At 52.4% G+C, this 24,071-nt stretch overlaps 1 protein-coding gene across 5 annotated transcripts in view; it reads left to right on the top strand.

Moving 5' to 3' along the window:
• The window catches only part of SBNO2 (strawberry notch homolog 2), a 502,221-nt gene extending 484,305 nt beyond the window's left edge, over positions 1-17,916 (top strand). For all 5 annotated transcript variants that reach the window (XM_085639189.1, XM_085639190.1, XM_085639191.1 and 2 more), the window contains 2 exons: positions 1,277-1,467; positions 17,133-17,916. In XM_085639189.1, the coding sequence (XP_085495315.1) occupies positions 1,277-1,467; positions 17,133-17,764 (823 nt within the window). In that variant the 3' untranslated portion in view covers positions 17,765-17,916. The remainder of the gene's footprint in view (positions 1-1,276; positions 1,468-17,132) is intronic.
• Positions 17,917-24,071: the final 6,155 nt, after the last annotated feature.

The raw sequence follows: 24,071 nt of genomic DNA on the forward strand, positions 1-24,071 counted from the left end.
AATGTTTAAAGTTCCTTCTGCGCCGCCGTTTGCTAGACTGGTCGTGCGCACCCTTTGTGGAAGGAGCCCCGAGTTCCTCAATGACAGTGCTTGGGATGTGCTTAACTGTTGTTTCTCTGTGTTGTGGCGTCAGTTTTCATCTCTCTCCTGCATGAGTTAGGCCACAGCGCAGTTTTCAAGACATTGTCCACATTTCGCTTTGACGTAGAATGACACCCGCGGTGCATTTCTCTGTTAATTAAATGAGGTGTTAAATCCTAGAATGTTAGTGTGAGCTAGCACTGCAGTGACTGAATGCATAGGTGAGGAATCCCCCGCTTGGTGTTTGTGAGTGTTTCTGAGAGCTAGCTCTGCACTGCAGCAACTGACTCCATAGATGAGGAACCCCCACAGGTGTCCTTGAGTGTTTCTGTGATCTAGTTCTGCAGTGTAGGGACTGAATGCATAGATGAGAAGCTCCCACTTGGTGTTTGTATGAGCTAGCCTTGCAGTGCAGCGACTGAGTACATAGATAAGGAGCCCCTTTTGGTGTTTGTATGAGCTATCTCTGCAGTGCAGCGACTGAGCGCGTAGATGAGGAGCCCCGCTTGGTGTTTGTATGAGCTATCCCTGCAGTGCAGCGACTGATTGCATAGATGAGGAGCCCCCGCTTGGTGGTTGTGTTTCTATGATCTAGCCTTGCAGTGCAGTGACTGAGGGCATAGATGAGGAATTCCGCACTTGGTGTTTGTGTGAGCTATCCCTGCAGTGCAGTGACTGAGTACATAGATGACGAGCCCCGGCTTGGTGTTTGTGTGCGCTAGCTCTGCAGTGCAACGATAGTGCATAGATGAGGAATCCTCCGCTTGGTGTTTGTGTTTCTATGAGCTAGCCTTACAATGCATCGACTGAATGCATAGATGAGGAGCCCCGCTTGGTGTTTGCGAATGTTTCTGAGAGCTAGCCTTGCAGTGCAGCAACTGAGTGCATAGATGAGGAGCCCCCGCTCGGTGTTTGCGAGTGTTTCAGAGAGCTAGCTCTGCAGTGTGGCTTCTTGCTCAGGGAGGCTGTAGAAATTGGGACCCTGGCCCCACGCGGAAATGACAATGTGTTAGCAAGAGCTGATTTTGCAGTGCAGCGGTGTGTCCAAAGATACATATATGTGCATGTAGGTGTGTTGTAGAGTGTTCAGTGCTACCTTGGGGATAGTGCAGAATGCTTGACCACCATTGTGTCTTACACTGCAGCAGACAGGTCTGTAGAGCTCATGTCTTGTCTTTTCGTGGCCCACCCCCAGGCATGGAAGCTGCAAGCAGAACGAGGAGGGCAAGCAGTGCTTTGTGGGTATGCGTCTGCGTCACTACTACATGCTGTGCGGAGCCTTGCTGCGTGTCTGGAGCAAGATTGCAGGGGTTATATCGGACGTCACCAGCAACAGCTACCTGCAGATTGTACGGCTCAGGACCAAGGAGAAGAGGAAACAAGTTGGTGAGTGCTGAGGTCGAGTCGCTGGCTGCTGCGTGTAGTAATCCAGTCACCAGGTCCTCATCTCCCCTCTGGGTAGGAATCTCATCATTGTGTGCTCGGTTCTCACGAGCAGGACCCTGGTCTCTGGGTTCTTTGAACCCAGTCATCAGATTCATCTCACTATGTCCTCCGCTCTCCCGTGGGTAGGAATCTAACCACTGTCTACTCTGCTTCTCCGAGAGAGGAATCCCATTGCTGGGTGTTGAGCTTCCAAAATGGGAAGGAATCTAGTCACTATGAGCTAATTTCCATATAAGTAGGAATCCAGCTTCTGGAGCAGGAGCTGTTTTTCTGTTGTTGCCTCAGCTGTTTGACCCTTACCTCGGCTGCTGTTTCTATGCAGGTGTTTGTCACCGTCTGTGCTGTTTCCCCTCTCCTACACTGGTTCTGTATCTATTGCAGTCTCTGCTGCCTGTGCTGTTTCACTTCCGGTGTCTGTGTATCTTCTGGTGTCTGTCACGGTCTGTGCTGTTTCCCCTCTCTACACTGGTTGTATATCTGTTGCAGTCTCTGCTGCCTGTGTTGTTTCTCTTCTGGTGTCTGTCACCGTCGGTGCTGTGTCCCCTCTCCTACACTGGTTCTGTATCTGTTGCAGTCTCTGCTGCCTGTGCTGTTTCTCTTCTGGTGTCTGTCACCGTCTGTGCTGTTTCCCCTCTCCTACACTGGTTCTGTATCTATTGCAGTCTCTGCTGCCTGTGCTGTTTCTCTTCTGGTGTCTGTCACCGTCTGTGCTGTGTCCCCTCTCCTACACTGGTTCTATATCTGTTGCAGTCTCTGCTGCCTGTGTTGTTTCTCTTCTGGTGTCTGTCACCGTCTGTGCTGTGTCCCCTCTCCTACACTGGTTCTATATCTGTTGCAGTCTCTGCTGCCTGTGTTGTTTCTCTTCTGGTGTCTGTCACCGTCTGTGCTGTGTCCCCTCTCCTACACTGGTTCTATATCTGTTGCAGTCTCTGCTGCCTGTGTTGTTTCCCTTCTGGTGTCTGTCACCGTCTGTGCTGTTTCCCCTCTCCTACACGGGTTCTGTATCTATTGCAGTCTCTGCTGCCTGTGCTGTTTCTCTTCCGGTGTCTGTTTCTCTTCTGGTGTCTGTCACTGTCTGCGCTGTTTCCCCTCTCTACACTGGTTCTGTATCTGTTGCAGTCTCTGCTGCCTGTGCTGTTTCTCTTCCGGTGTCTGTTTCTCTTCTGGTGTCTATCACTGTCTGCGCTGTTTCCCCTCTCTACACTGGTTTTATATCTGTTGCAGTCTCTGCTGCCTGTGTTGTTTCTCTTCCGGTGTCTGTCACCGTCTGTGCTGTGTCCCCTCTCCTACACTGGTTCTGTATCTGTTGCAGTCTCTGCTGCCTGTTCTGTTTCTCCTCTGATGTCTGTCACTGTCTTTGCTGTCTTTCCTCTTCTACCCTGGCTCTTTATCTGTTGCAGTCCCTCCTGTCTGTGCTGTTCCTCTGGTGCAGTCTTTGTCCTGTGCTGCTTGGTCTATTCCTGTGTTGCCGTCTGTGATGTTTCTCCTCAGTTACTTGGGTTGTTTTTTCTATTGTCATGTATATTGCTTCCCTCCTGCCGTCTGGCTTCCTCCTCTATTGCAGTTTGTGCTGCTTCCCCTCTGCTGACATTGCTCTTTCCCCTCTCCTGCCTTGGTTCTATACATATTGTAATCTGTACTGTGTCCCCTCTGCTGCCTGTGTTGTTTCTCTGTGGCCATCTGTGCTGTTTACCCTCTGCAGCTTGGTTTGCTCCTTGTTTGCAGTCTGTGCTTGCTGCCTTCTTTCTGCCTGGTCGAGTCCTGTGTTGTAATATTCGCTGTTTACCATCTGCTGCCTTGCCTGCTCCTCTGCCTCAGCCTGAGCTGCTTCCACTCTGAAGTATGTTGCTGTCTTCCTCTGTCTAAGCTGTTTCCCTGTGGCTGATTGTACAATTTCCACATTTGCTGCCTGGTCTGTTCCTCTCTTGCCATCACTACATTTCGCCCTGAGATGCCTGTGCTGTTTCCCTTTAATGCTTAAGCTGTTTCTACTCTGCTTGTGTTGCTTCACCTCTGTTGCCGGGTTAGTTTATCTGTTGCAGTCTGTGCTGTTTCCCCTCTGTTGTTACCCCCGTTCACCTGTTTGTCTGGTCTGTTCCTCTCATTCAGCCTTTGCTGTTTCACCTCTACCTCCTGGCTGGTTCCTCTGGTGTTGTCGTTGATATTTCCACCCTTAGCTGCCTCCCTCTGCTGATGCATTGCTGTGTTCTGTGCTGTTTTGCCTGTATCTTGCACTGCTCACACCTGACACCTGAATTTTGTGCAGACATTCTGTAATATATGTTGTTCTTCCTGATTTTCTGTTTGTGGGGTTCTGTAGTAGGGGATCTCTGTGTATAGTCATAATCTATGAATAGTCCCGCCCATGTGCGGGGACCCCGGAGCAATCAAAATATCTCTTAAGCTGTCCTGCATTTGCAAACCTGCAAAGACACTTAAGAGACAGACAAAATAATACAGCCTAATAACAATATGGCTGCACTGGCCAGCACTTCATCTGAAGTGAACACAAAAGCCAAAATAAAGTTTAAATGTCATTTTTATTCACATCTGACATGTTCCTTTATTGTATCACACTCCCTTCACCAAAATCCCTTTAAACAATAAAGAGGAAGGGGTGGACAGACAAGCCCTGTAGGCTGTAATTATGTGTCTGCTAAAAAGGATACCGTGCCTTTAAGGAACTCTCCAGAGACCCCCGGTATCCCAGGATGCACAGCCAAAGCAAGTTACTTTCAGTTCTTTTTTCCGGCTCCTGCTAGCAGGACCCGGGAGCATTGAGCTCTACCCTTTTGGGTGGATGTTTTGGACTAAAATTGGTTTTTTGAAGATAAAAGTTTGTTCATTCGACGTCTAGAGCCTTTCTCTGCTGCATCCTGTAGTTTGGGGCAGTTTGACCCACTCTATTTTACTTAACATGGCTTTATTCGATAAATGCCCTGAGTGTGGGAGGAAAATGGCCAAGACGGACCCACATGATGTCTGTATTCTCTGCTTATCATCTTCACATGTCCCTGCTACATGTGACATCTGCAAGACCTTCTCCAAGAGGACCCTGAGGGACAGAGAGAAGATTCGCCTTCAGGGACAGGAGAAGCAGAGAACAGGTGGGACTTCTGGGCATGGAGGATCTCCTTCCCCATCCTCGACCCATGCTTCAGCCACTGGAGGGACCTCCGGGCAGAAAAAGGAGCAGAAACGACGCCTACCGGCCGGCAGATTCCATTCGACGTCGAGGACGACGACGTCGATGGCGAGAGTGTACAGCACCGGTGTGTTCGCCGTCGATCCAGGGCTCTGGATCTCGGCGTCCTCGACGTTCGACGTCGAGAGAGGGGCCGGCGAGACCTAGGACTAGGTCGCCGTCGAAGACTTCACAGTCGACGTCGACACACCATCGACGTCGTACTGCGCCCCACAGGCAGCGCCGCTCGCCGTCGAAGCGAGGCCGCTCGTCTCCTTCGCCATCGACTCATAGATCGGCGTCGACGCAGAGACACCGGCGAAGGACGTCGAGACGAAGGAGATCGCCGTCGAGGCGAAGGAGATCGCCGTCGAGGCGAAGGAGATCGGCGTCGAGGCGACATCGCTCACCGTCGACGTCGAGAGGCTCGCCGTCGAGACGAAGGCGCTCGACGGCGAGGAAAGACAGGGGACGCCGTTCGACGTCGAGGGGACGCCGTTCGACGACGAGGGGACGCCGTTTGCGTTCAACGGCGAGGAGAAGCCGTACGAGGTCGGCGCACAGTTGGACATCGGGGACAAGATCACCTGGTAACACTTCTTCAGTGATTACGATATCCAGTCGTGGATCTAGGAGAGGAGGACGCTCTCCCTCGTTCACTTCAGCCTCTTCACGGGGTAGACCCGCAAAGAAGAGAAGGGTAGACGGAAGTCCGGACAGAGCTAGTCCTGGTTCTCCTGCAAGGGGTGATGGGCGGAGAGAGTCTCCAATGGACCCCCTGCCACTGCCTCTACCGCGGCCGCAACCTCAGCCTCAGCCGCGGCCTCAGAAGCCTCCTCCTCCTCCTCCTCCTCCTCCGCCTCCTCCTCCTCCTCCTCCTCCTCCTCCGCCTGACCCCCGGCTCCCAGTTGCGCCTCCTAAGCAGCCTACGCCACCTCCGCTACCGCTGCCTCCGGTGCCACAGCTCCCGCCTTCTCCTCGGCTACCAGTGGCTCCTAAGACCCCACGCAGACTGAGATCGCGCTCTAGATCTCGCCGGAGGTCACGGAGCAGACACAGATCGTCCACTCACACAAGGCATGGACGACGGAGGTATAGATCTCGATCCAGAGGCACAAGGTATTCGGACTCTTCTGGCACTGGACGGATTTCCCCCACGTTATCGGAAACACCGCCTACTAGAATCTCGCCAGTGGATGATATTGCCACTTTCCAAGATGTTCTGATGAGAGGGGCGGCAAAATTGGGAATCTCAGTGACAGTACCAGTTCCCCCTACCTCTGTGATATTCGAGACATTACACAAGGCGCATCTATCACGCCCCCTCCTCCCTTTGGTTCCAGGTCTGGAGGAGCCAGCCATGGAGGTCTTCTTGACACCAGCCGTGGTGAAGTCTGCCCCCTCACGGTTGCAAAAGAAATACAGGGCCCCTGATTCGGACCCGGCGTTCCTCAGGGTGGACCCTCCCCCGAACTCTGTCATTGTGGTTGCGGCTAGGAAACAACATTCCACGTCGCCCTCTTCCACAGCTCCTCCGGATAAGGAGAGTCGCAAGATGGACTCCTTGGGGAGGAGGATGTGCTCTACGTCGGCCTCGACTATGAAGGCTGCTAGCACCTCCGCTCTGCTGGGTCACTATGACCGATCATTATGGGACTCCCTGCAACGGTTTGCTGACTCCCTGCCTAGGGATAAACGGGAAGACTTCCAGGAGGTGTTGAATGAGGGCATGATGGTCTCCAACCAGATCATCAGTGCAGCGGGGGATGTGTCATTGCTGGCGGCCCATGGGTACTGTCATGGAGTACACATGAGGAGACATTCCTGGCTGAGACTTACCTCTTTAAAGCCTGAAGCGCAGCAAAAGATTGCTAACTTACCTTTCTCTGGCACGACGTTGTTCGGGTCTCATGCGGATGACGAGATGGCCCGCATGAAGGCCGAAGCAGAAACCCTGAAGGCCGTGGGGTTGGAAAAACCCAAGGAACAGAAGAGATCATTCCGTTCCTATGGCAGGCGTTATTCTAAACAACGCAGCCAAGGGCGTCAGTCTGGTCAACAACAACAACACCAGCAACAACAACAGTTCCCGAGGCAGTCCTTTCAAAAGCGCCAGAGGGGCAGAGGACAGCATCAATCCTCGTCGGGGAACAAAGGCCCGGCCGGGTCGAAGCCCTGAAAGGTCACTTCCCCCTCATCCGTTACCCGCTCCGGTGGGGGGATGTATTCAATACTACCTGGCAGAGTGGAGAACAATAACTCAGGACAAGTCGGTGCTGAATATTGTTTGCAATGGGTATAGTCTTCGTTTCACCAGCCCGCCTCCACAGGTCCCACTAGTGCGCTCTCCCTACATGGTGCGAGAGCTCCAGTGGGAGGCGGACATTCTGTTAAATGAGAAGGCGATAGAGACTGTTCCTTTGAGGCAAAAAGGAAAAGGTCTTTACTCAAGGTTCTTTCTCGTCAGAAAAAAGGACAAGAACGAGTTCAGGCCTATTCTAGATCTGCGTCAAGCAAACAAGTGGATCCGCAGAGAAAAGTTCCGTATGTTGTCCCTGCATCAGATTTACCCTCAGTTGCATCGAGGAGACTGGCTGTGCGCCATAGATCTGCAGGACGCTTACTTTCATGTGCCGATCGCGCAAAAGCATCGCAAGTTCCTGAGGTTTCTGGTAGGCAACAACCATTACCAGTATACGGTACTCCCGTTTGGTCTGAAGTCTGCACCAAGGACGTTCTCCAAGTGCATGGCAGTGGTGGCAGCACACTTGCGGAAGAACAAAGTGTTTGTGTATCCCTAACTGGACGATTGGCTGATCAAAGCTTCCACGTACCAGGAAGCCCAGTGTCATTTCAACAGGACAGCTGCCTTGCTTCATCGCCTGGGACTGCACATCAACATGACGAAGTCAGTGCCGATCCCTGTGCAGTGTCTCCAGTACTTGGGGGCCTCAGTCGATACTTTGAACGCAAGCGCGTGTCCTTCGGAGGAGAGACGCTTATCTATCCGTTGGAAGGCCCTGCACCTCCTCTCAGCCCCCTCTCCTGCAGTGAGGACGGTGGCCTCTTTACTGGGGTCGATGACTTCATGCAACTTTCTCACCCACAATGCACGTCTGCATATGAGGCCTCTGCAGGAATGTCTGGAGGATCAATGGGACCAGAGGCGGGGGCGTTGGGAGGACAAGATTTGTCTGTCCCAACACGCTCTACAGTCTCTGAAATGGTGGTGCTCCTCAGAGAATGTCTGCAAGGGGACTCCCTTTCACAAGGATATTCCGGTCCAGACCATTGTGACCGATGCGTCTCTCCAGGGCTGGGGAGCGCATTCGGGCCCTCTTCAGATTCAGGGGATATGGTCACAGACGGAGATGACTTACCACATCAACTTTTTGGAACTCAGAGCAGTACACTTGGCCCTGAAGGCGTTCCATCCCTCCTTCAAGACGAACTCCCTGCTAGTTCAGACGGACAATACTACTACCATGTATTACCTCAACAAGCAGGGGGGCTCCCGTTCACGCACGCTGTCTCGGGAGGCACAGACGATCTGGAATTGGCTGGTGGCCAGGAACCTAACGATCACGGCAACCCATCTGCCGGGAGTGCAGAATGCCCAAGCCGATGCGCTCAGCAGGCTCGTTCAAGAAAATCACGAGTGGGTGCTAAACGACGACGTGCTAAGAGACGTCTTCGCAGAGTGGGGCACTCCGGATATCGATCTGTTCGCTACGGCAGAAAACAGCAAATGCCGCGACTTCGCGTCCAGGTACTACCAACCAGGGACACTGGGGAATGCACTATGGATCAGCTGGTCGAACAGCTTTCTCTACGCCTTTCCGCCCATTCCCCTGATTCCGGCGGTGCTGATCCTGAAATTCGGAGGACAGATGGTTCACCCCAATCTCTCGTTTTTGAGTTTGGCAGCATGGCTCCTGAGCTAGTACAGTATGGACACTTGAACCTACCTCAGGACTGTATGGAGATCTTGAAAGAGGCGAAGAGACCGTCAACATGACGAAGTCAGTGCCGATCCCTGTGCAGTGTCTCCAGTACTTGGGGGCCTCAGTCAATACTTTGAACGCAAGCGTGTGTCCTTCGGAGGAGAGAGGCTTATCTATCCGTTGGAAGGCCCTGCACCTCCTCTCAGCCCCCTCTCCTGCACTGAGGACGGTGGCCTCTTTACTGGGGTCGATGGCTTCATGCATCTTTCTCACCCCCAATGCACGTCTACATATGAGGCCTCTGCAGGAATGTCTGGAGGATCAATGGGACCAGAGGCGGGGGCGTTGGGAGGACAAGATTCGTCTGTCCCAACACGCTCTACAGTCTCTGACATGGTGGTGCTCCTCAGAGAATGTCTGCAAGGGGACTCCCTTTCACAAGGATATTCCGGTCCAGCCCATAGTGACCGATGCGTCTCTATAGGGCTGGGGAGCGCATTCGGGCCCTCTTCAGATTCAGGGGATGTGGTCACAGACGGAGATGACTTACCACATCAACTTTTTGGAACTCAGAGCAGTACACTTGGCCCTGAAGGCGTTCCATCCCTCCTTCAAGACGAACTCCCTGCTAGTTCAGACGGACAATACTACTACCATGTATTACCTCAACAAGCAGGGGGGCTCCCGTTCACGCACGCTGTCTCGGGAGGCACAGACGATCTGGAATTGGCTGGTGGCCAGGAACCTAACGATCACGGCAACCCATCTGCCGGGAGTGCAGAATGCCCAAGCCGATGCGCTCAGCAGGCTCGTTCAAGAAAATCACGAGTGGGTGCTCAACGACGACGTGCTCAGAGACGTCTTCGCAGAGTGGGGCACTCCGGATATCGATCTGTTCGCTACGGCAGAAAACAGCAAATGCCGCGACTTCGCGTCCAGGTACTACCAACCAGGGACACTGGGGAATGCACTATGGATCAGCTGGTCGAACAGCTTTCTCTACGCCTTTCCACCCATTCCCCTGATTCCGGCGGTGCTGATCAAGCTGTCGCAATCCAGAGCCAGGATGATCCTGATTGCTCCGGAGTGGCCGAGGCAATGGTGGTTCATCGACCTTCTTCACCGGTCTGTTCTACCACACCGGCGCCTGCCGTGTCGGCCGGACCTTCTCACGAAATTCGGAGGACAGATGGTTCACCCCAATCTCTCGTCCTTGAGTTTGGCAGCATGGCTCCTGAGCTAGTACAGTATGGACACTTGAACCTACCTCAGGACTGTATGGAGATCTTGAAAGAGGCGAAGAGACCGTCTACGAGGACTTCTTACGCCTATAAGTGGAAGAGATTCTGCTTATGGTGCACGGCAAAGGACATTGACCCTACATCCTGTAAAGAAGATGTTATTCTGCCTTGTCTGCTGCAGTTAGCTCAGTCTGGGGTTAACTTTCAGACTATTAAGGTTCATCTCGCAGCTTTGACTGCGTATAGAAAGGGCCCTTCCCAAACCTCATTTTTTCAAATACCTGTGATTAAAGATTTTTTGGAGGGTTTGCGTAAGGTGTTTCTGTAGTAGGGGATCTCTGTGTATAGTCATAATCTATGAATAATCCCCGCCCATGTGCGGGGACCCCGGAGCAATCAAAAATATCTCTTAAGCTGTCCCGCATTTGCAAACCTGCAAAGACACTTAAGAGACAGACAAAATAATACAGCCTAATCACCACAAGGCTGCACTGGCCAGCACTTCCTCTGAAGTGAACACAAAAGCCAAAATAAAGTTGAAATGTCATTTTTATTCACATTTGACATGTTCCTTTATTATCACAAACTCCCTTCACCAAAATCCCTTTAAACAATAGAGAGGAAGGGGTGGACAGACAAGCCCTATAGGCTGTCATTATGTGTCTGCTAAAGGGATACCGTGCCTTTAAGAAACTCTCCAGAGACCCCCGGTATCCCAGGATGCACAGCCAACACAAGTTACTTTCAGTTCTTTTTTCCGGCTCCTGCTAGCAGGACCCTGGAGCTTGAGCTCTACCCTTTTGGGTGGTTTAATTGATTAAAATCGGATTTTTTGGATTAAAAGTGGTTTCATTCGACGTCTAAAGCCTTTGTCTACTACTGCCTGCAATCTGGAGCAGTTTTGGCCCACTCTCAGCATGGCTTTATTCGATAAATGCCCTGAGTGTGGGAGGAAGAAGGCTAAGACGGACCCACATGAGGTGTGTATCCTCTGCTTGTCGCCCTCACATGTCCCAGCTGCCTGTGACATCTGCAGCACCTTTTCGAAAAGGACCCTGAGGGACCGGAAGAAGACTCGCCTTCAGGGACAGGAGAAGCAGAGGACCGGTGAGACTTCAGGGCATGGAGGGTCCCATTCCCCCTCCTCCGCCCATGCTTCAGCCCCTGGAGGGACCTCCGGGCAGAAAAAGGAGCTGAAACGACACCTACCGGCTGGTAGGTCGCGTTCGACGTCGAAGGCGACGACGTCGACGGCGAGAGAGAAGGCACCGGTATGTTCGCCGTCGATCCAGGGCTCTGGGTCGCGGCAGCCTCGGCGTTCGACGTCGAGGGAGGGGCCGGCGAGACCCGGGACCGGGTCGCCGTCGCAGGTGTCACGGTCGACGTCGACAACACATCGACGTCGTACCGAGCCCCATGGACTGCACTCGCCGCCGTCTACCCACGGCTCGACGCTGACGGAGTCGACGCCGAGATCCCGGCGCCCGCCGTCGAGGCGGAGGCGGTCGACGCCGAGACGCAGGTCGACGTCGAGACACCAACGATCGACGTCGAGACATCAACGATCGACGTCGAGATACCAACGATCGACGTCGAGACATCAACGATCGACGTCGAGATACCAACGATCGACGTCAAGATCGCAGCAGTCGACGCCGAGGCACCGGCGGTCGACGTCAAGACGCCAGAAGTCGACGTCGAGGAGACAGTCGACGTCGAGGCAGACACCCCGGCGACGGCGATCAAGGCGGGGCTCGACTCCGAGGAGGCATGGGTCGACGTCGAGGAGACTTGGTTCGACGTCGAGAGGACGATCGACTGCGGGGCGGCACTCGTCGTCGAGGGCGAAGAGACGCCGTTCGAGGTCAAGGTACAGTTCGACGTCCCAGACATCGGGGAATACGTCCTCGGTGATTACGATCTCCAGTCGGGGATCGGGGAGGCGCGGACGTTCGCCTTCGGTGGCTTCCCCGCGGGACAGGCCCGCCAAGAAGAGGAGAGTGGCCGCGAGCCCGGACAATGATGATGGGGGCTCTCCGGCTAGAAGTGATGGGGCTTCAGACCATCTGACCCCGCTGCGTACCCAGCGGCCTCCTTTGCCTCCGGTGCCCGACCTTCCGCCGGCGCCTCCGCCGGTGCCTGCACTGACTCCTCCTCCTCAGCCTCCTCCTCTTCCTCCGCCTCCTCTTCCTCTTCCTCCACCTCCACCTCCTCCGCTGCCTCTACCCGTGCCTCAGCTGCCTGCCTCACCACCGCAGCCACCGCCTCCTCCCCCGAGGGTCCCTCACCGGCAGAGATCTCGCTCTCGCTCTCGCAGGCGATCACGGAGTAGGCGCAGATCCTCCACTCGCTCTGGACATGGTATACGGAGGTATCGGTCCTGTTCCAGAGGGTCGAGGGGCACGTACTCTCCGGGGGCTGGCAAGTATTCGCCCTCGCTGTCAGAGACGCCTCCTACCCGCGTCTCTCCAGTGGATGACATTGCCACGTTCCAGGAGGTGTTGCTGAGAGGGGCTGCGAAGTTGGGGATATCAGTGACTACCCCTATTCCCACTACGTCTGTGATTTTTGAGACTTTGCATAAAGTACATCTGTCGCGCCCCCTCCTCCCGCTGGTCCCAGGACTGGAGGAACCTGCGATGGAGGTGTTCTTAACGCCGGCTGTGGTGAAGCCGGCGCCCTCGAGACTGTCAAAGAAGTACAGGGCCCCTGACTCGGATCCGGCGTTCCTCAGAGTGGACCCCCCACCGGATTCTGTTATCGTGGCGGCGGCTCGTAAGCAACACTCTACGACGCCTTCCTCCACGGCTCCCCCGGATAAGGAGAGTCGCAAAATGGACTCCTTGGGGAGGAGGATGTGCTCCACGTCGGCTACTACAATGAAGGCCGCTAGCGCCTCCGCTCTGTTGGGGCGCTATGACAGGTCTCTTTGGGACTCCCTGCAACAGTTCGCGGCCTCCCTGCCCAGAGACAAGAGGGAGGATTTTCAAGAGGTGCTGAACGAGGGCATGATGGTCTCTAATCAGATCATCAGTGCGGCGGGGGACGTGTCGTTGCTGGCGGCCCATGGGTACTGCCACGGCATACATATGAGGAGGCATTCCTGGCTGCGGCTGACTCCGCTCAAGCCGGAAGCGCAGCAGAAGATCGCCAATCTACCATTCTCTGGCACGACGTTATTCGGGTCGCATGCGGATGACGAGATGGCCCGCATGAAGGCTGAGGCGGAGACTCTGAAGGCGGTGGGGCTGGAGCGGCCTAAGGAGCAGAGGAGGTCCTTCCGTTCCTCGGGCAGGCGCTACACCAAGCAGAGGGGCCAAGGGCGTCAGTCGGGCCCCCAGCAACAGCCCCAGCAACAGCAGCAGTACCAGAGGCAGCCCTTTCAGAAGCGCCAGAGGGGCAGAGGCCAGCATCAGTCCTCGGCGGGGAACAAAGGCCCGTCCGGGTCGAAGCCCTGAAAAGTTACTTCCCCCTCATCCGTTACCCGCTCCGGTGGGGGGAAGTATTCAACACTACCTGGCAGAGTGGAGGACAATAACACAGGACAAGTGGGTGCTGAATATTGTTTGCAATGGCTACTGTCTTCGTTTCACCAGTTCGCCTCCGCAGATTCCACCAGTGCGCTCCCTTTACATGGTGCGGGAGCTCCAGCGGGAGGCGGACGTTCTATTAAAAAAGAAGGCGATAGAAGCTGTTCCTTTGAGGCAAAAAGGAAAAGGTCTCTACTCACGGTTCTTTCTCGTAAGAAAAAAAAGACAAGAACGAGTTCAGGCCTATTCTGGATCTGCGTCAAGCAAACAGGTGGATCCGCCGAGAAAAGTTCCGTATGTTGTCCCTGCATCAGATTTACCCTCAGTTGCATCGAGGAGACTGGCTGTGCGCCATAGATCTGCAGGACGCTTACTTTCATGTGCCGATCGCACCGAAGCATCGCAAGTTCCTGAGGTTTCTGGTAGGCAACAACCATTACCAGTATTCCGTACTCCCGTTTGGCCTGAAGTCTGCGCCACGGACGTTCTCCAAGTGCATGGCAGTGGTCGCGGCACACCTGCGGAAGACCAAGGTGTTTGTGTACCCTTACCTGGACGACTGGTTGATCAAAGCGTCCACTTATCAGGAAGCCCAGTACCATTTCAACAGGACGGCGGCTTTGCTTCACCGTCTGGGGCTGCACATCAACATGACGAAGTCAGTGCCGATCCCTGTGCAGTGTCTCCAGTACTTGGGGGCTTCAGTCAATACCTTGACCGCAAGCGTGTGTCCTTCGGAGGAGAGACGCTTATCGATCCGTGGGAAGGCTCTGCATCTCATCTCAGCCCGCTCTCCTACGGTGAGGACGGTGTCTTCATTACTGGGGTCGATGGCTTCTTGCATCTTCCTCACCCCCAATGCACGTCTGCATATGAGGCCCCTGCAGGAATGTCTGGAGGATCAATGGGACCAGAGGAGGGGGCGTTGGGAGGACAAGATCCAGTTGTCTCAGCACGCTCGGCAGTCTCTGAAATGGTGGTGTTCCCCAGAGAATGTCTGCAAGGGGACCCCTTTTCACAAGGACATTCCGGCCCAGACCATAGTGACCGATGCGTCTCTCCAGGGCTGGGGAGCGCATTCGGGCCCTCTTCAGATTCAGGGGATATGGTCGCAGATGGAGACGACCTACCATATCAACTTTTTGGAACTCAGAGCAGTACACTTGGCCTTGAAGGCGTTCCATCCCTCCTTCAGGACGTCCTCCCTGCTGGTTCAGACGGACAATACTACGACCATGTATTACCTCAACAAGCAGGGGGGCTCCCGGTCACGCACCCTGTCTCGGGAGGCACAGGCGATCTGGAACTGGCTGGTGGCCAGGAATCTGACGATCACGGCGACCCACCTGCCGGGAGTGCAGAATGCCCAAGCAGACGCGCTCAGCAGACTCGTTCAAGAGAACCACGAGTGGGTGCTAAACGACGACGTGCTAAGAGACGTCTTCGCAGAATGGGGCACTCCGGATATAGATCTGTTCGCAACGGCAGAAAACAGCAAATGCCGCGACTTCGCGTCCAGGTACTACCAGCCAGGGACGCTGGGGAATGCACTATGGATCAGCTGGTCCAACAGCTTTCTCTACGCCTTTCCACCCATTCCCCTGATTCCGGCGGTGCTGATCAAGCTGTCGCAATCCAGAGCCAGAATGATCCTGATTGCTCCGGAGTGGCCGAGGCAATGGTGGTTCACCGACCTTCTTCACCGGTCTGTTCTGCCACACCGGCGCCTGCCGTGCCGGCCGGACCTCCTCACGAAGTTCGGGGGGCAGATGGTTCACCCCAATCTCTCGTCCTTGAGTTTGGCAGCATGGCTCCTGAGCTAGTGCAGTATGGACACTTGAACCTGCCTCAGGACTGTATGGAGATCTTAAAAGAGGCTAAGAGACCGTCTACGAGGACCTCCTACGCCTATAAGTGGAAGAGATTCTGCTTATGGTGCAAGGCGAAGGACTTTGACCCTACATCCTGTAAAGAAGACGTTATTTTGCCTTATCTGCTGCAGTTAGCTCAGTCTGGGCTTAATTTCCAATCTATTAAGGTTCATCTCGCAGCTCTGACTGCGTATAGGAAGGGCCCTTCTCAAACCTCATTTTTTCAAATCCCTGTGATTAAGGATTTTTAGGAGGGTTTGCGTAAGGTGTTTCCCCCTGTTAGAAGGCCTTCTCCACCTTGGGAATTGAATGTGGTGTTATCTAGATTGATGAGGGAGCCTTTTGAACCTATCCATAAGGCTTCGCTGCAGCATTTGTCTTGGAAGGCGGCCTTCCTTGTAGCCATTACATCGGCCAGGAGGGTGAGTGAGATTCAGGCTCTGTGTTGCCAAGAGCCGTATACTGTTTTCCATGCTTCTAAAGTAGTGATGCGTACCCATCCTAAATTTTTGCCTAAGGTGATATCAGATTTCCATGTGAATCAGATGATAACTTTGCCTACGTTTTTTCAGCATCCTTCCTCTCCGGCGGAGAGGTCTCTGCATTCACTTGATGTGCGTAGGGTGTTGAAATTCTACCTGGATAAGACAAAAGATATCCGCAGGTCGGATCAACTGTTTGTTAATTATGGTTCGGTAAGAACTGGTTTAGCTACCTCAAAGCAGTCCATTTCCAGATGGATTGTTTCCTGTATTCAGCTTTGTTACCAAAAAGCTAATAAAACATTAGGGGGTAAGCCTACAGCACATTCGACTAGAGGAAAGGCGGCTACCACCGCTTTGCTTAGGAATGTTCCCATTGCTGACATTTGTAAGGCTGCCACCTGGAAGTCAGTCCATACGTTTACAAAGCATTACTGCCTGGACTCTGATGCTAGGGCAGATGCGCAGGTTGGACAGGCTTCGCTAAGGAATTTGTTTGCACAGTGATTTGTTGGTGGTTGGTCTTACTCCACCGCTTCTTGTTGGTTGGGATGGGCTTGCCATTCTATTCATAGATTATGACTATACACAGAGATCCCCTACTACAGAAGGAGTAGTTTCTTACCTGTAACTCCAGTTCTGTAGTAGGGGTATCTCTGTTATAGTCATAAGCGACCCTCCCTCCTCCCCGGTGGAGTAACCTGACGGTATCAGGCCTGTTGTTATACACCTTCAAAAAGAACTGAAAGTAACTTGCTTTGGCTGTGCATCCTGGGATACCAGGGGTCTCTGGAGAGTTCCTTAAAGGCACGGTATCCTTTTTAGCAGACACATAATGACAGCCTATAGGGCTTGTCTGTCCACCCCTTCCTCTCTATTGTTTAAAGGGATTTTGGTGAAGGGAGTGTGATACAATAAAGGAACATGTCAGATGTGAATAAAAATGACATTTAAACTTTATTTTGGCTTTTGTGTTCACTTCAGATGAAGTGCTGGCCAGTGCAGCCATATTGTTATTAGGCTGTATTATTTTGTCTGTCTCTTAAGTGTCTTTGCAGGTTTGCAAATGCAGGACAGCTTAAGAGATATTTTGATTGCTCCGGGGTCCCCGCACATGGGCGGGACTATTCATAGATTATGACTATAACAGAGATACCCCTACTACAGAACTGGAGTTACAGGTAAGAAACTACTCCTTCTGTGCATACGCTGTGTCCTTTGCAGGATTTGTCTTACAGTTATTAATGTGTTCTTCACTACTTGTCCGAGCTGTTTCTATTTTAGGGTTGGTTTAACTATATTTGCCCCCACCCAATCTCTGTTTAACAACCTTTGTGATGTTTTCTGCCTCAGGTATCAAAATCCCAGAGAACTGCGTGAACAGAGTTCTAGAAGAGCTGAAGCGAATGGACGCCAATGTGAAACGCAAGCGCCAGGAGGCAGCTCTCGCCAAGGAAAAGGCAAAGCCCCCACCTTACCCGCTTCTTCCAGCACATCTCTTCCAGCCTCAGTCGGTGGAACTGATGCAGCCGGCGCAAGGTGCACACTACCCTCGGCACTTTTTGCAGCAGAATGAGGTTTTAGACTTGACCTACAGCCCCCCAATAGAATGCACATCTGAGGTGGTGAGGAAGGCTGAGCCAGGAGCACCCCAGTTCCTGCCTGAGGCTGCCATGACCCACACAACGTCACATGGACTTCTAGCATCATACAACTTCCTGCAGCCCTACACGAACCAGCAGCAGACCCTTCTGGGTCACACGTCCTTCCCGAGCCAGGCCCCGAATGAACCTTTGGCCATGCCGCTGGACCTGGTGCAGCCGCCAGCAGAGGAGGATGCGGTGCACCAGGACATAAATTTTAAGGAAATTCTAGAGGAAATGTTGAGGACACTAAACGACCCCCCTCAGGACGATGCCCTGGATCGACAGAGTGTCATTCAGTTTGGGGGCGAAACACTAGCTAGCTTCTGGGATGCTGGCTGATTCCAGTGCCCGTGAGACACTCGCGTACAGCAACATCCCCTGGGCCATGGGCTCCATGCGCAGCAGCCCCGGGCATCCATTGTTTCAAGGGGAGAGCCAGAGGAACTTGTCTTTCGAACAGCGTTATTTGTATATTTGGGGGGGGACCTATAGCTCCTTAAATTTATTTATAAATATATATATATACTTAAACACATGAATACATATATATATTTATATATGTATACAAATGTATCTAGATCCTTAATGGTAAAAAAAACAATCCCTGTCCAAGGGGCCTGCTTCAAGATGGCAGTGCTCCTTTCCCTTCCTCTGACCGAACACTTAGCAGTCTCCGACCTTCATGGGCGAGTGGAGCAGATGTCCACAAGACTCGGTCCCAGCACCATCCACACTGAGCCCTGACCTCCGGAGTAGGTCGAGCCCGGACCTCTGGAGTAGGTCGAGCCCGGACCTCTGGAGTAGTTCGAGCCCGGACCTCTGGAGTAGTTCGAGCCCGGACCTCTGGAGTAGGTCGAGCCCGGACCTCTGGAGTAGGTCGAGCCCGGACCTCTGGAGTAGGCAGAGCAGTCTTGTATGGACAAGTCAAGGGGAGGTGCTGACGTCTGGAATGGGTTGCACCGTCTTGGACGAGCGCAGCAACAGGTGCTCTGCTGTCAGGCTAAAGTGAACAGTCTCGACTAGTCATGACAAGGAGCATTGACTCGCTCTTATAATGGCTCGGGCAGTCTTTGCTCAGCATGGCACAGTGGGAGCCCTGCCTCTGGAATAGATGGTGCATTCTTAGAGGAGTGTAACAGAGGGAGCCCTGAAATAAACTGAGCAGTCTTGGATGGACACTGCACAGACAGAAAAGTCCTGAATGGATGTGGTAGTGGGAGCACTGAAACAGGTGAACAATCTTGGATGAACATGGTAGGGAGAGCTGCTGCTCCCCTTACATTGAACGAGCAATCATGGCTCAGTGTGGGATAAGTAGAGCCCCACCCCTGCAACAGAATGATATGTTTTGGATGGGCCAGTTGGCAGGAGCCCCACCCTTGGAATAGATGGTGATGTCTTGGTTGAATGTGGTATCAGGAGCCCTGGTCCTTTGGAAGAACTTGATGCAGTCTCGGGTCACCCTGTCAGCAGGGCCCCTTAACTCAGCTGTAGCTGGAGCAGCCTTGGGTGATTGTGGCAAAGAAAGGGCCACCACTAGCTTAGACTGAGTGGTCATGAATGAGTGTGGCAGGAAAAGATTGAGCCGTTTTGGGTTGATGTTCCTTCTGAAATCCATCTCTGGAATAGAAGGAGCAGGCTTGACTGGGCCAGACAGCAATCACCCGCCCCTAAGGCTCCTGCCTTCTTAGTCTCCTGTGAAGCACAGCCTACTTCCGGTCCCATGTTAATGCCAGTCAGGTTCATGCCCCATGGATCCTTGTAAAGCTAGTCTGTCTTCTGTCCTGTAATTCCCTGGCCTTTCTCCTGTTTTATAGTCCTGTTAAGCCCAGCGCGGTGTACTGTTTTGTGGCCCTGTAAGGTTCAGACTGACACCTAGCCGCCTAGCGTATCTCTAGGTGCCATGTGAAAACCAGCCATGGTCCTGGCTCTATGTGCCCTGTGAAGCCGGTCCACCTTTGTGCCCATTAATTGCTTTGGAAACCCTATCTGGCATTCCAGGAGACATCCGTGCACTCCTAAGACTTCCAGAAGACATCCTTGGGTTCCTCTGCTTTCCATCAGACATCAGTGGGCTGCTAGCATTCCTAGACACATCCTTGAACTCTTAAGCCTTCCAGGAGACATCCGTGGGCTTCTACGCCTTCCAGGAGATATACTTGGGTTCCTAAGCTTTCCATGAGACATTTGTTTGCTTCTAAGCTTTCCAGGAGTCATCTGTGGGCTCATAAGCCTTCCCGGAGACATCTGAGGGCTCCTAGGCCTTCCTGGAGACATCTGAGTGCTCCTAAGCCTTCATGGAGACATCTGAGGGCTCCTAGGCCTTCCTAGAGACATCTGAGGTCTCCTAGGCCAAGTTGATGCTTCTTGGATTGATGCTCAGGTGAATTCTTCAGAATGTCCTTCAGCCTGATCCGGTAATCTTAAATTGATTACCTTTCCAATAGGCTGAGACAGGATATGATGAGGCTCTGATGAGTTAGTGTTTAACCATTTTTAGCCAAGCTGGATTGGAGGCAAATCCTAGATATGCCGCTCAACAGCGGTAATACTGAAATAAAGGGAACATTTAGGCAAATTTTGGAAGAAGAAGTCTGCTGAAGTTCCGCTTAGATGTAAATTCTCAGGAGGTTCCGTTACTAATCTCTGCCACCAATACGTTCTCTTTGGCACCAGCAGGGTCTGCCTCTGCTGGGTGGCATGCAGACTGGTCCATCAGAGGGAGGGGGTGTAGTATCACAGTTTGTCTGAATGTGCACCATCTGTTTACTTCTATCTCCAGCCCATCTTCTGAGCTGATATCCTGTCCATCCCATGGATGCTGCTTTAACATGAGACATAGGGGCTAAAAGGGATGCGCGTGAGTGTGTGTGTCGCACACACCAGATGTGCTGCCTAGTGAGAGAATCACTACTTTGCCATAGCATTATTATTGTGTGTTTGTAAGGAGTCTTCGTACTGTGCCTTGGTGTCAGTGCGTTATTGTAGCCCGTCACGGCCTCAGAGCTAGACGCACAGCCCTCTTTACCTCATAGTCGAACCTTCCAAGGATCGCTTTCTGTGTTTGATCACCAGAGCCCTGACATGAGCAGAGGAGCCACGGGGAATCTGTGCAATCTCTGGATCCGCTCAAAGCGTAGCCACCCTTTACTGCATTAGCTTCTGCACTGTTGTGAAAAGATGGCCTTCTGGATAAACTCTTCTTTCTAAGCTGACCCCTGGTGGTTGGGTGGCACCCAAGCATCATCTCTTCCCAGAGGCGCCCATGCTCAGAGACATACCTTCTTTGTTGTGCGAGAAACCCTTAAACATCCACACCCTGTCTGGGATGCTGCCGCTCCCCCAATACATTTTAACAGAGAGCCGCCGCTACATCGGAGCATCCAGTAGCAGACAGTTCGACAGCAGTGGAATCTGCATATCTGACCTCATCTGTAGCAAGCCTGGACCGTTGCCTCAGCTGCACCCTGGCATCTGCATGAAAGATCATCTTCAATTCGTCAAGGGATCAGGCTGAGGAGCGCTACAGAAGGTCTCTTCTGGCGAGACCCTGCTGGGGTGGAGAGGGGACTTGCGTGTTGACTGGTGCCAAGAATCACCTGGTAGCCGTTGGCATTTTAGTGCCCGCTTGATTTGGCAATACTCTACTGACTGTCTGTGCCCAAAAGCTATCGTCTGTGCCTTCAGTACATAGGACCCTTGGTAATCATGCCTAGCAGCCCTTTTGTATAAGCTTCCCTGACCCCAACACTCACAGGAAACCTTCAGGATGTTTTAATAATGATCGATATTTAATTTTATTTCTATTTATGTGCAGAGTGCTGTTTTAAAAACAAAGTGGTAAGTTACACATTGTACCAATATTGGATTGAAAATAATAAATGACCCACAGGCTTTAAACTCAGGAAACAAAAGGTGTGGCCCCTCGAGACTGCTCCAGCTTCACACGAAGTTTCCAAAGAGAGGGTCAGGGGCCGCACCTGCACTCGCCGTCCCCACAGGGTTAGCGCAGTTGTCTTCTTTCTGTCGCTATAATTCAGGTTTCAACTCAAGTCACTGTTGTGTAAATTATTTCTAACGCAGTTCTTCATCCTACTGATCCGATGTATTTTTATATATATATAAAAAAAAAAAGAATGTGACACAAAGATTCCCCACTGTGCGGCGACTCCTGGCACTTTTTTTTTAAACCCGTTGCCTGCTTCGAGACATATTTATAATTAAGTTGAACTGTAAATATGTAAAGGTTGTTTTCTGGTTTTTGTCTGTTTCTAGGAACTGTGCCTTTGACTAATAATTCCAACATTTTCTACTTGTATCCAAAGGATGTTTTTGCATCTACCCAGTAAAGATTTGAATGGCGTGTGTTGGTGAGAAGTCTGTTTTTTGAGCAGTCTTAGGTTTCTGAGACATATGCCCTATAACAGTAGAGACTATTGCCAGTTAACGTAACGTAACCAAGTTTTCTCCCATTTCACTGTTCTGTCAGCGTTTGGCAGTGTATGAGACCTTTTCACCCATGGTCGTTACTGACTCAAACTCTTTGACTCTACTGCCTACTCAAGTGCAACCACACTAAGCCCATCCCAGCCTAACTGGTATCTGTACATTGTCCCCTCATCCCACCAACAACTCAGGCTACCAAGACGCAGCCATTGATTTCATTACATCTGTCCTTATTTTGTTTCCCACGCCTTGTATTTTTCTGGGCACTATTTTCCGTGTGCTCTGTCTTGCTTGTGCACTGTAAGCACACAGCTAGTGGCAAGAAATTGTCAATGCATCTTTATTTTTCATGTGAAGTCCCTCTTAGGTCTCGCCTAGGCAGCGCTTGAGCTGTCTCTTCGAGACATGCTGTATTCAGGATATAGGTTGTGTGTGAAAAAAACAAGGGACACCCTACTCACACGGAACCAGGGTACTTTACAGGTTAACAGAAAACAACGGTTCCTGTGGACAATCAGTCAAAGATACCTAACTATTGGCACAATCACAATAATTGAACGCAAGGAGATGTTGGAAAGATGAGACATATAGCACGAAATGGTATGAAAATACGTTGCTTTATATCATGTAAACACATTATTTTAAATCCAGTGCATGGTGTCCCAAGGGATTGTGAAATCAATATGTTCGAGGCATGTGGGCTGCTGAATTCATATCTGTGCATAGATCGCCGCCTAGTGTTGGGTCCGGATGTTTGCACATTGTTGTCCTGGAAGAGTCTTCGAAGTATCCTGAGATAGGTGACTCCTACCCTGGACCACAGTGCGCATGGGCATCCTCTCCATCCTCAGATTGTTTTTTTCCGCCATTGGGTTCGGATGTGCTTATCTTGACTCAAGTTAGGAAAACATTTTTCAGGCCAAAAGGCCTTTAGTTCGCGTCGGTACTGTTCCCGATCGCTATCGACAGTTACTTGTTAGTTTACTGAATTCAAGAACAACTTTTTCGCATTATATCCGACCATCGACCCCACATCGACGATGGAATCGAGGACACCATTGAAGCGGTGTCCTGTTTGCAATGCGAAATATCCCCATGTCGACGTCCACCCGGTGTGCAACAAATGTCTTTCACCGGATCACGACGAATCCACATGTATGGCCTGTGCCCGATTCCGATCCAAAAAGACTCCGGAATCGACGAGCAGCAAGACTTGAAGCGCAGCAAGCGGCACCGGCCCCGACCAACATCTTCAGCGCCGAGGATGAACATGTGGAAGGCGTGGAGAACCTACCCTCCAGCCCCGCTTCCGAACATGATTCCGGATCAGAAGACATAGAAGAACAACTCTTTCACAGGGAAGAAGCCGACACCGAGGTAGGAGACTACGATGAGGCCTTAGGGGCCGAAGAAAGTAGCTCCGGTGACGAGCAAGGCCTACCCGTACAGACGGAGGATATCCCAATGCGTCAGTCTATGGCTCCGGTCGAGGGATCGCCTTCGGGCCTTACCCAAGACCTATCCCGCAGTTCTTCGGCCCCGCCCTCTGGCCCGGCCTCGGACATTCAGCGACAGCCATTAGTACCCAAAACGACTGGTTTCCCTTCCTCGAAACCGAAACCAAAAGTCGTATCGGTTCCACAGAAACCGAAACTGAAACTGACACTGGTCGGATCGAAGCCCACTACACCTTCGACGCCAGCCAAACCCGTCGGCACCGACCGCACCAAACGGGACTTCGGTGACGAACTCGCAGCAGCCGACGTCGGCGCCGACACACGGAAAAAGGCCATCGGTACCACCAAACCGCCTCGGCCCCCGGCACCGAAACAATCGGCTCCGGCCACGAAGGTCAAAATGGCCGCTGCGTCGCACACCACTTCGAAAGCAGCACCGAAGGCCCATTCATCGACGCCGTCGACAGCTACTACCTCTCCTCGACTCGATGACCCCGTGGCCCCAAAGAAGTCCACGCCTGCCTCTACAGAACCGCTCGGCGCCAAAGAACCGTCGGCGTTCCAGGTGCGGCAAGTTGCAGCGTCCTTGCAACGCATCAAAGAAAAGGCAGCCCTCCAGGACACGTCAGGCTCCGAGCCGAAAAAAGCTCAAAAAGCTTCTCCAGCACCAGCCAACATCACTTTTGGCCTGCCGCCATCCACGGCGCCCAAACTGTTCGAAATCAGAACACGTGTCACCCACA

This window comes from Triturus cristatus, chromosome 12, assembly GCF_964204655.1.
Source record: "Triturus cristatus chromosome 12, aTriCri1.1, whole genome shotgun sequence".
In the NCBI taxonomy this organism is placed as follows: Eukaryota; Metazoa; Chordata; class Amphibia; order Caudata; family Salamandridae; genus Triturus; species Triturus cristatus.